General features: G+C 41.4%; 1 protein-coding gene and 1 long non-coding RNA gene across 5 annotated transcripts in view; one reads left to right on the forward strand and one right to left on the reverse strand.

Moving 5' to 3' along the window:
• Positions 1 to 11,479, reverse strand: part of TTC12 (tetratricopeptide repeat domain 12) — a 57,223-nt gene that overhangs the window by 9,139 nt on the left and 36,605 nt on the right. For 2 of the 4 annotated variants that reach the window (XM_069080798.1, XM_069080796.1), the window contains exons 14-18: positions 9,757 to 9,852; positions 8,830 to 8,887; positions 6,461 to 6,595; positions 5,849 to 5,986; positions 1,838 to 1,906 (exon numbers count right to left, since the gene is read on the reverse strand). In XM_069080798.1, coding sequence (XP_068936899.1) covers positions 1,838 to 1,906; positions 5,849 to 5,986; positions 6,461 to 6,595; positions 8,830 to 8,887; positions 9,757 to 9,852 — 496 coding nt within the window. The remainder of the gene's footprint in view (positions 1 to 1,837; positions 1,907 to 5,848; positions 5,987 to 6,460; positions 6,596 to 8,829; positions 8,888 to 9,756; positions 9,853 to 11,479) is intronic. The other 2 variants (XM_069080797.1, XM_069080799.1) reach the window with 2 other exon arrangements.
• LOC138155520 (uncharacterized) lies at positions 9,861 to 11,352 on the forward strand. The gene is made up of 2 exons (XR_011166854.1): positions 9,861 to 10,080; positions 11,015 to 11,352. It is a non-coding gene; the product is annotated as an uncharacterized lncRNA (long non-coding RNA).

The raw sequence follows: 11,479 nt of genomic DNA on the forward strand, positions 1-11,479 counted from the left end.
AAGGCCTGGAGAGAGAAAGACAAACTGTAGATGGCATTATGAGGTTCCAGGAGCTATTGGTCATCATGCAACACAACGGGCTGCTATCCATTCTAGCAGAGGAGGAGGTCTCAGAAGTCATCAGTAAGTACATGCTTGGGTGGCTAGCTTGTCTAGATGACGTTACGGCCTCAAATCCTTAATCAGCGGTAAGAGGAGGCAGTTCTATTAAGCCCAATACAGCTGTGGTTAGCAATTTTGGTATCTGGGGCAGAGACCATGAAAGACAACCCCAATTAAAATGTTTAAGACAAATTCAGATGGTGAGGGTGGAGACACCATGAGACTTAGGGCTCCAATGGGAAAGATACCCTGGAATAACTCGTACCATGTAGTAGAGACAAGAGACTCTGGAACACTGTGAGGCCACAACTGGGGAGGCAGTGGAGGGCTCTGGGTCCAGGAAGGACTCAGCTGGGGTGGAGCTGCTACTGTGGGGAAGAAACATACCATCCAGTAGCTTCCTAACTTATCTTGTTATTCCAGCTAACCAGCCGACAAGCTCACTTGTTTCTGCCTCTTGAGAAGTATAAATGGTAGGATCCTCTAAATTTCGGCACCCAAAGACAGAGCTCCGGGCCCCGGTTGCTTCACCTTATACGGCTCTATGTACCTCTATGTACTAATTAAATCCCCTTGGTAAGGTTCTTGTCCAACTCAAATAGTGTGCCCAAAGCTGCTGGAATGCAGGCTCATATGCAATGACTGATCACTCAGTGATTCTCGGTGAAAATGCTAGAGACTTGAAAGACTGACAGACCAGCTCAGAAGTTAGTTTTATCTACTTAGGATGGTTTGGGAATTTTGTTTGATTCTCAGGGTACCCTGGCTAATGGCTCAGTTCTAAAGAGCCCATGGAATTGTTGAGTTTTTCCAAGGTGGAGTCTGGAGAGAGCTAGCCTTAACTGAAAGATGAACTGATTCAGGGAAACCCTGGAAATAGCCAACTTTTATGGAAAGGTGACCTTAGCCAAGTCACTTCCCCCCAAGTTCTTTACCTATAAAATGATGGAGTTAGACTGGATGGCTTCTGAAGTCCCTTTCCATTCCAAATCTATGATCCTAATGTCACATTAAGCTTCTTATTTAACCTGAGATATGCAGATAATACTTGGAAGTAACAACTTACCAGCCTCAGCCAAGTGTTAATTATACCCATGGAGCTGCCCTAGGGATTGGGGTATACTCCTATTTTGTTCCGTGTGTGCTGATAACATGTACTTGTGTGATAGGAACATTCCTTTCCTGCTGGACTGTGTTAATCACAGTTCCATTCCAGCTTTCTTTTCCAAATGTCAAAATCAGAACCAGTGGAAAAGGAATATACCCCCCTAGGGTAACTGAAACCATCCTACACAAATCCTACAGCATCACCTGAGCTAAACTGAGATCAAATGCATAAGTTTATGGAAGATGGGATTCCAGATCAGGGGAGTTAGCTAATCCACTAAGCCTGTCTTAATATCACACAAGGTAGACATAACATTTTTAGAAAAGCCAGGACTAGTAGCTATCTATTGGGAAATATAAAGGTCTCTTTTAAATAGTATATAATATTTTTAATGCTAGAAAATTCTACTTTTCATAGCACAAATACATTGACATCACAGGTGACACAGTTTTTCAAAGTCTATAATAGGATATACATATGCGTAGTTTAGGGACCCATTTCTGACTTCTGTGCCACACAGCCCAGGTATAACACACCCACATACACATCAGATGTACTTATTTTTATGATCTGGCTCATTTCCAAATCATACTAAGGCCTTTCTTTATTTCCTTAGGACAAACTTACTGTCAGGATTCTACCATCTTCACTGTTCAGTAGAGACACACACCTCCTGCTTACCTCTTCTGCCAAGACCTGGTGTAACAAAAAGGAACAAAAACGATTCAATAGGTTTATTGGTGCCTGGGGTAAAAATAGAGACAGAATGCCTATCAGATCTTCCAGTAAAACAAAGCAGGGTGTGTGGGGGGATCACTAATACTTTGGATGACAGAATCGGGATGCAAAAGGATCTCAATAGGTTAGAATGATAGGTTAAGTCAAATAGGATAAAATTTTAATATGGAAAAATACAAAGTCCTTAATTTAGGTTCATTTCAACAATATAGGGTGGTGGGAAGACGGCACAACAAGAATTCACTCAAAAAGATGAAGGAGTTTTAGTTGAGTGGAAAATCAACATTAGTCAACAGTGTGACACTTTAATCCTTCAGTGAATCTGTGGGAGCCCAGCAGCCCAGATCACAACTCATCCCTACCTTCTTACTCTATGTCTTCCCATAAGTCCTCTACAGAAGGTCCACCAAAAATGTGGAGGGCCTTCCTCTATGTATCTTGACATTGTGTGTATATCAGCTGAGCATTTGAGATGCCCATCAGTTATCTCCTTCCTTCACTACAGGACTCACCTCTTTCACCAGTCCTACATATCTCTAATGACATTCTTTTCATTGTTTCTCCTTTACAATTCACTGGTAATATGTTACAGCCTACTCACACCCACCATGAGCCTCTCCATTGTCCTTTGCATGACCCCACAATTTTGATCCTTTGGAGACCAGGATTCCATGATATGCAGGCAGCATCGTTGGAAGAATATTCAAATGGATCTATGGTTTCAGTATATGGTTATTCCCTCCGATAATGTGGACCATAATCCACCTTTGCCTGTCCAGCCTCTGTGACTCTTGCCCATGTCCTTGTCTTAGTTCACTAAGGGAGTACACCCAACTTGCCGGGGGCCTTCTTCACTTTCTTCTGACATCGCAAAGATACCAGTGGACAATGTTCCCTCTAAGCTATGTAGGTACATAACTGCACAGTGTCTGAGATGGTCCTGTGCACACTGAATTATTGCCACACAAGTGAAATTTTCTTTTAAATACCCTGCTGCTTCTAAATCACCATTTACACGACTGTTTTTGTTTTCCTCTCCTGACACTCTACATATTCTAATTGGTTAATCAACTCTGTTGTATGTATCCAGTTAGGTCATGTGATCTTGGCTGGCTGGGGGAGAAGAGCCTATTAAGAATGAAATAGGTGGCCTTCCTACTTTCTTTCTTTCTTTTTTTTTTTCTTTTTGAAGGGCAATTGGGGTTAAGTGACTTGCCCAAAGTCACATGGCTAGCAAGTGTGTTAAGTGTCTGAGGACGGATTTGAACTCAGGTCCTCCTGACTCCAGGGCTGGTGCTCTATTCAAGGCCTTCCTATTTTCAAAGGGATGGGAAGGCCATGACTGGTTGGAGCAATTGTTTTACTAAAGTCATTTAGAGCCAGAAACCCAGTGTTATGTGAGGTAGCCTTAAAGCCTTTTGTAGGGAGACATCACCAACAGGACAAGAAAGGAAAAACACCCACATAAATATGGACTAATGAGGTGAACATTCGGATAAAATTGAACTAAATTTTACTGTATTAATTAATAAAATCAATGGCATGAAGATGTTCAGTTTCCCTTGGAAATATAAGCATTATGTACACTTAAAACCAAAACTTTTAAAAGGCCATGCAATCATGAAGCTATTCAAAAATGTTTTGCTCAAAGCAATAAGAGGTCCATGTGACTGCAAGAGAAGTCGAAGGGATGATACCAGGGGAGCACATGCCATATGACTTTTGGATCACACAGTCCTTTAGTGACATTCTTTACTCAAGTTCTTCCTTGAGGTTCCTCCATTGTTCTGTACTGTAGCCTGTTCACAGCCATCCTCTAGGCCTCCCCACCATCCTCTTCACGATACTCTTAATTTTAATTTTTTTGGAGACGATAGTAACCCATGACTTAGTGTCATTCAACGTGACCAAAAGAATGTTGATTTTTAAGAATATGGACCTTCCATCAACTGGGGAATAACTAAAAACTGTGGTACATGAATATGCTGGAATACTGCTGTGTCATAAGGAAAAATGAGTATGAAGATTTCAGGGAAGCACAGGAGACTTTATATGAAAAGAAATAAGGAGACTAAAATAAGCAGAACAAGGATAACAATATGAGATATAGCATGAATACAACAACAGGAATGGGAAGCACAAACACAGGGATGGAATCTCCTATTATGTACAAAGGCACTGGGCCAATGACCAACGGCGGCCCCAGGGAAGAGAGAAGAGGTACAGCCCTTCAAAGGTTGCAGAGAGAGGCAGCTATGGACCCAAAGCATCACACATACTGTCAGACCCAGCTGATATGTTAGTTTTGATTAACATTTTTTTTCTCTTTGTGTTTTATTTTGTATTCCTCAGCAGAGAAAGAGGGAAGGATCTGTTTAGAAATACTGGTAATATAAAGGCAAAAGGAATTAACATTAAGAAAAAAAGGTGAGTCTTTTGTTTCTGAAAGAAATATGGGGTCAATACAGTTCTGCAATTCCCTTAAGGCCATCTAAAACACTCTCCTCCTTTTGTCCTCTTGTTTATTTATGGGCCAGACTCACTATCTATTTTCATCATCTGGGGTGTGTGTGTGTGTGTGTATGTGTACTCATATGTTCAAGGCAGCGTGGCAGAGTTGATAAAGAACTGCTGTTGAAGTCAAGCTCTGGGTTCAAACTCTACCTTTGACCTATGCTGGCTGTGGAACCCCGGGCAAGTCAGGTAACCTCTCACTGTTGTAGGCAACTCTCCGAGACCATAAATTGTAGACACGGAGCCAACTTGAATTGTAGAGATTTTCCTCATATCAATACAATAATAGATCCAGGCCCCGTCTATCTATACACACACACAGAAACACTGATGAACAGGGTGTATAGGTTGTCAATCCAAGTACAAGTCACAATCTGAGCAAGAAGGCATTTTTCACCCATTTGTTTTTTCCTGTGTGGAAGATTAGATCAAATACTGTTGTGCAGAGGGCTTCCAGAAAGCTCTGTCATGTTCCTGGACTTTCCTAAAACTTTCATATAAGTGGTAACATAAGCAGCATACAGGTTAGTGATTACTGATGTTCTCTCATTTGCATTTCTTTGATATTAATAAAGTTCAAGTTTCTTCGTGACCTCTTCATCTTCAGTCGCTGGGAGTTTGTTTGGAAAGCTCTCCAGTCCTTAACTCTGCTAACTGACTTTCTTCACTGCTCAGTTCAAATCCCACTTTCTCCATGAGACCTTTCTTGACCCTCCCATTTGCACCATTTATATCTTGTATATACACAGTTGTTTCCATGCCATCCCCTTCAATAGAATGTGAGGTACTTGAGGGCAAGGATCATGTTTTTGTCCTTCATTGTATCCCCAGCCCCGAACACAGCGCCTGGCATACAGAAAATGATGAATAAGTGCTTGCTGACTGGCAGGACGTCTCCAAGAGCCTTGGTTTTCTTATTTGTAAAATGAGGGGTTCCCTTCTAGTTCTATGACGCCATGATTCATGCATTGGTAGACTGGATGCTCTCTAACATAATTTCCAATTCCAATTCAATTTATTTTTTTGCTTTTTGGAGGGCAATTGGGGTTAAGTGACTTGTCCAAGGTTACACAGCTAGTTTTTTTGTGTGTGTGTTAAGTGTCTGAGGCCATATTTGAACTCGGGTCCTCCTGACTCCAGGGCTGGTATTCTATTCACTGCACCACCTAGTTGCCCCTCAAATTCAATTTATTAATGCAACTGAATACAAACCAAAATATTATACCACTCCTCAGTGAAGCTGAGATATGGAGAGCTAGCATAACTTTCAATCACATTTCCAATTTCCATTGCCAATACCAGATCAGTTAATAGTCACAAAACATTCTTTTTCTGTCTTAGGAAATCAAAAATACCTAATGGAATAGCATGTCTTGGGGACTGTACCTGGATAGTTTGGACAGCACAATACTGTACCTCAGTTATAGATAGAGATTCCAGAGACAAATTCATCATGAGACCTAGGGTTACATATAAGATATCCCGAAACAGTTCATCTTTATTCTCATTCACCTTACACTTCACCTTTAGAAACAAAAAATAATTAAGATATGATCATTGTGCATTGTGCCTTCAGAGTCAATCTATACTCTTTTAAAAGTTAACATTTCTTAAGTGACTGGAATTGAGCACTTTTTCCCCTAGAGATAACAAATGATTTCCCCAAATCTGTCCAGTGTCTGTAAACTTAAGCTGGAAAATGGGAAATTTATATTTAAAGGAGAATGACTGACAAGTGGATGGATGATGAAGAGAAATTTATCTGGAAAACTTTTTAAAGAGAGATTCTAATAGGATAGACCCACCCAGCTTAGGTGACACATGGCTTAGAGGTGGAGGTGGGAAAAAAGAGGTGACCTTTTAAAGTTACATCAGCCCTTCTCTGAGACCAAAAAGGACAATGCTTACTAGATGCTTACTCCAAAATTCCAGAGAAGGAAGAGGTAAATGGCCCCCACAGAGTTAACAGATTAGCTCCAAATAATAAACTTAATTTACCATGAGACCCAAGCATGCATCCCAGCATTCTCCACAGTCAGACATCTGTTTCCTGATGACAGCATCAGTGCTGAGGTTTCCCATGATGGCAATGCAGTGGTAGAGAGTTGATGGATAGGCAATCTTGGGATTTTTCTTTAAGAAAAAGGAAAGGAAGGAGAGAGAGTATGACTTCTCAGAGGCAAAGATAATGATGCCACAGCAAACTATAATAGCCACTTTTTGGATGCTGATGAAAGGCCCTGGATTGAGAATGGATCTCAATTCTGCCTGCAGCCCTTCAGCAGAGAAGTAGCAGAAAGGTATGCATTTGTTGGGGAAAAAGGACAAATTTCCAAATGCTTTTTTGGAAACAGCTAAACAGCTACCGTTACTCTCTCCTCTGCCTCATCAACCCAAATCTGGTACAACTGTCTTTACTGATTTAACAGATTATTCAAATAAACTCAACAAATACTAAGTGCTCTACTGTATACAGAGTACTATGATACATTCTGGGAGAAAATACTAAGTTTGGAAAAAACAGAGTTCCTACCCTCATGAAGTTTACAGCCCATTAACATACATGTGCAGAAACACATGTTACAGATAACTACAACACACAAAAAGATACCATGCAAGAATCAGAGATGTGCAAACCAAAGTGAGAGGTCAGAGGGGAAGGGCTGTTATGGAAAAAAAGACATCATAGAAGGTTGGCTTTCTGAAGGAGATGGCATTCCAGTTGGGATTTAGAAGACAGGTAAGAATTCAACAGGTGAAGAGAAGGAGGGAAAAATAATCCAAGCATAGGATAGAGCATAAACAAAATTGGAGAGATTAAAAAGCAGAGGGCATATTTGGAGGAACAGAGAATAATCCACTTTGGCTAGAGTAAAGAATGTGTGGAGGGAATGTGAAATGAAGCAGGGTTGGCCCCAGAGTGTGGAGGTGTAATGGGAATGCAAATTTGGAAGATCTTCCCTGCCCCTAGGCTAAAGTGCACCTGAAGGCTAGGGTGGGAGGCTTGTTTTTCAGTAGATACTTCTTGATTGGCCAGTGAGTCAATAAGGTTGTTACATTCTCTGAGCCAGGAGAAGGCTATATAAGCCCTGATGTGTAGCTTTGTTTTGGGGGCTCACTTTGAGAAGTGTTCTGTGATTTGATATGGATTATGGGAAGCCGTTGTTGAGAGTCCCCCGGCTTTGAAAAACCCAGATGTTGACTGGGTATGGATGTAATGGTTGGACAGTTTGGAAATCTGTCTACTTGATCTGTTTCTGTCTTGATAATTCTGCCTGTATACTTTGAAGTTCGGGGTGCTGACCTTTTCCCCTGAACAAGGTAAACAATATATGTCTGACTGATTAAAGTAAGCTTGTTAACCCATTTTGAGTTGCTTTCCTTTAACAAAGCAGATCCAAGAACCTGTATGGGCAGCAAACCCTGAGGATGCGCTTGGGGTGCTTGCTGCTACAGGAGGGCACTGAATGAAAGCAAACAAATTAAAACTTTTCTCAGGGGGCAAGAGGCAGCCACTAAAGATTTTTGAAACAGAAGAGATAGAATTGGCTAGGCACATAAGAACAATTATTCTGGCAGGAGTGTGATGGGATGGAAGGGAGAACAGGCAGAGATTGAAAGATCTATTATGAGTCCAAACAATGAGCTTAGCTTTGGACATATTGAATTTCAAGTGTTGGTGGGATATCCAGGTAGAGATGTAGGCCTGGACAGTAGAAAAGAAGTTAGCGCTAGAGATAGAGATTTGGGAGTCAGTCACATAGCGATGACAGCTGAAGCCCATGGGATTAATGAAGTTGTTGAGTGAGAGCATGCGGAAGGTAAATAAGATAAGTCTAGGACAGAATCCTGGGGAATACATATTTAAAGGGGGTGAGGAAGAGATCCAGGCACCACCAAATCAGGCAGAGAAGAAGCAGAGAAGTGAGCAACCAGGAAAGCATGGTTTGTCTTAAAGGAGAAAAGAATTATCCAGAAGGACAGGGGGAAAGGGGCGGGTCCTTCGACAGCATCATAAAGGTCAAAGAGGCTTTTTGGTTTCATGCTTTGCATGCTGCATTGATGAAGATGAGTGTGAACAAGAGGCTGATGGAAGCTGCCACATTCTATCCACCTGCTGCTTGAGAGGTATTCTCAAACCAGCTTTCTCTGCCCTGAGCTAACAAAACACATCCATATGCCTCTTCCACCTGCCCCAACTGAAGCCGCTTTACTAACTAAAGATTTGTGTAAATTCCAGCTGTGCACAAATCATTAGTCAGCCTATGAGACAAATCTCTGTTTGACAGTACAAATCATTTCTAAACAACTACTCTCATGTTTCTATGTATGTTTGCTACCAACAATAAAGATGAGACCATGCTTACCAGTATGCTTATGAGTGTGAGAAGAGCATGTAGGTTGTTTTGTACCCAGGTTTTGAATCTGTTGGGAAAAATCAGCCATCACTGATTTACATAATGTAAACTGCAAGATAAATCGGTGTCGTGGATAACAGAACCACCCGTTTTTTCTTCTGACTCTATGCGATGGTATACATTTTGCACATATCCTGTATACACTGGAAAATTAGCTCTCATTTAGAATGTGGTTCCACATTTGCAAGTCTGGAGAACTGCCTTTGATATTAAACCACAAATCTTGGATGGAGGCTGCCCTAAGTATCTGTTGCCAGAATGTTCACCCTCTGCAAGCTGCTTTATCCCATCTTTCACTGAGTCTATATGCTATGTGCCATGCAAACATACGATGAAGTCCAAAGATGTTTACTCATCACAAGCCATTAGGGGAGCCCATGATGTAAATACCCTTCTGCTGTGATTGAGCAGCGATTACTCATTCCACACCTGTACCATTTAACCATCCTGAGTGCCACATTTCCTCCCAAGACAGGTGCTCAACTATTTTGCATAAAGTGGGCATTTATAATCTATCCACTCTAAGGTTCTCTTTTTAAAAAAAATATGGAGGGGGGTGCAGCGAGGTGGGCACAGTGAATAGAGTACCTGCCCTGAGTCAGAAGGATCTGAGTTACATCAAGAGTATTACAGTCACCTGGTTCCCTTCTCTGAGGACTGAGCCTCTATGGTTTGAGGAAACAGGCCGGGCCACGGGAGATGTGTGTAATTAACTACTGCAGGGAACTCCTGGGAGTCCTCACATCCACTGACACTACGATTCTGAGAGTTTGCAGTCTGGGCCAGTTCACCTGTTCTTACTCTTAGCTTTAAAAATCATATAGAAGACCAGAAATCAAAGAGAAAGGAATGGCCATTTCCAGAAGTAAAAATTACCTTTCCTCCAGGGCTAAGTCTGTTAGTAGCTGCATCGCAGTTCGGGCCCGCTTCTCTCCTGAAATGCTGACAAATGCCGCAAAGGCTTGCAGCAACCTGTAAAAACCCACAAACACTGTTGGCTCCTCGTCCAACCTGTAGCCCCAGAAACTTGAACTGTTTGAGAGCCACCATGAAAGACGTAGCTCATTTAGACTGTAGAAATTTTACACTGAAATCTCTCTTATTTCTAGGCAGGTGAGCCTCTTACAGAGCTTAAAGACACAAGACAGGGTCCTATTTTTATTAATCTCCAGAGAAGAAGTGCCCACAATTTCCCCAGGGGTGAGTTTCATGTTCCCTTAAAGTTATCTAAGATCTCTCTGAAATCTCTGGTACAGAAGAGGAAAGTCAACAGATGTAACCAGCACGGAAGATGTAACTGCAATAGGAAAGGGAAACAAAGTTAGGGCATATAATTGGTTCAGAACGGTAACTAACACCAAGTGTGGCTCCAGAAAAGATATGAGAAAATGGATCTGTCTTCTTTTCTCAGTGATATGGGGGACTAGGGGTGTGGAATGTTGTATCGCTACATTTTGATGAACTATTTTTTTTTTAATCTTTGTCACCATGAGAGGCAGCTCTCCAGATAGAGAAGCACATTAAGAATGGCTATGATATTAAATCAAATAGGAAAAAAAAGGAAAAAGCATGCAAGTATGCAAGCAAGCAAAAGGTAATTCATCCAATATATTTTGTAATTATATCTTGGTATTTTCTCAGAAGGTATATGTCGGGGGTGGGGAACCTGCAGCCTCGAGGCCCCATGTGACCTTCTAGGTCCTTGGGTGCAGCCTTTTGACCAAGTCCCAGTTTTACAGAACAAATTCTCTTATTAAGGGGATTTGGATTCAGTCAAAGCATAGCACTTGAGGGCTAAAAGGGCCACGTGGCCTTGAGGCCTCAGGCTCCCCATCCCTGGTCTGTGAAACCAAGACAATTCACATGTGTGATGAAATTTACTTTTTTTTTTTAAATCAAGTATTTGTTAAGTGCCTTCTACATGCCAGGCAGAAAGGATGAAAGAATCCTATAGATAAAAACCTGACATTTTATCGAGAGAAATGAGTACATCTACACATATGGAGCATAAAATAAAGTGGATAAATACAAATGCATTTATTTTAGTTGCTGTTGAGTTGTTTCAGTTATATCTGACTCTTCATGAACCCATACTGGGGTAATTTGCCATTTTCTTCTCCATCTCATTTTACAGATGAGGAAACTGAGGCAGAGTCAAGTGACTTACCCAGGGTCACACAGCTAGCAAGTATCTGAGGCTGGATTTGAACTCATGAGGATGAGTCTTCCTGATTCCAAGCCCATTGCTCTACTCACTGTGCCACCTAGCTGCTGCCTATACAAATACATACAAAGTGGTCTAAAAAAAGATAACTTAGAAGAGAAGACAATACCGTGTTTCCCCGATAATAAGACACTGTCTTATTATTTTTTTTGGACAGAAAAACACCAGAGGGCTTATTTTCAGGGGAGGGCTTATTTTAATGAACATTGACAGCAATTTTAATAAACAGGTAAATGTGAACAAAAAAATGTACCTTTATTCAATAATGAATTCAATAAAGAACAGGATGACGCGTTCACTGCTGCAGCTCTGATTGGATGCAGCTCAGAGCGTGCGTTTCACCCGGGGGGGGGGGGCGGTGCATACAGAGGGTAC

The sequence above is a fragment of the Petaurus breviceps genome, unplaced genomic scaffold, assembly GCF_028583685.1.
Source record: "Petaurus breviceps papuanus isolate PSGF00001 unplaced genomic scaffold, PetGlider_PUasm1.0 91133, whole genome shotgun sequence".
Taxonomy (NCBI): Eukaryota; Metazoa; Chordata; class Mammalia; order Diprotodontia; family Petauridae; genus Petaurus; species Petaurus breviceps.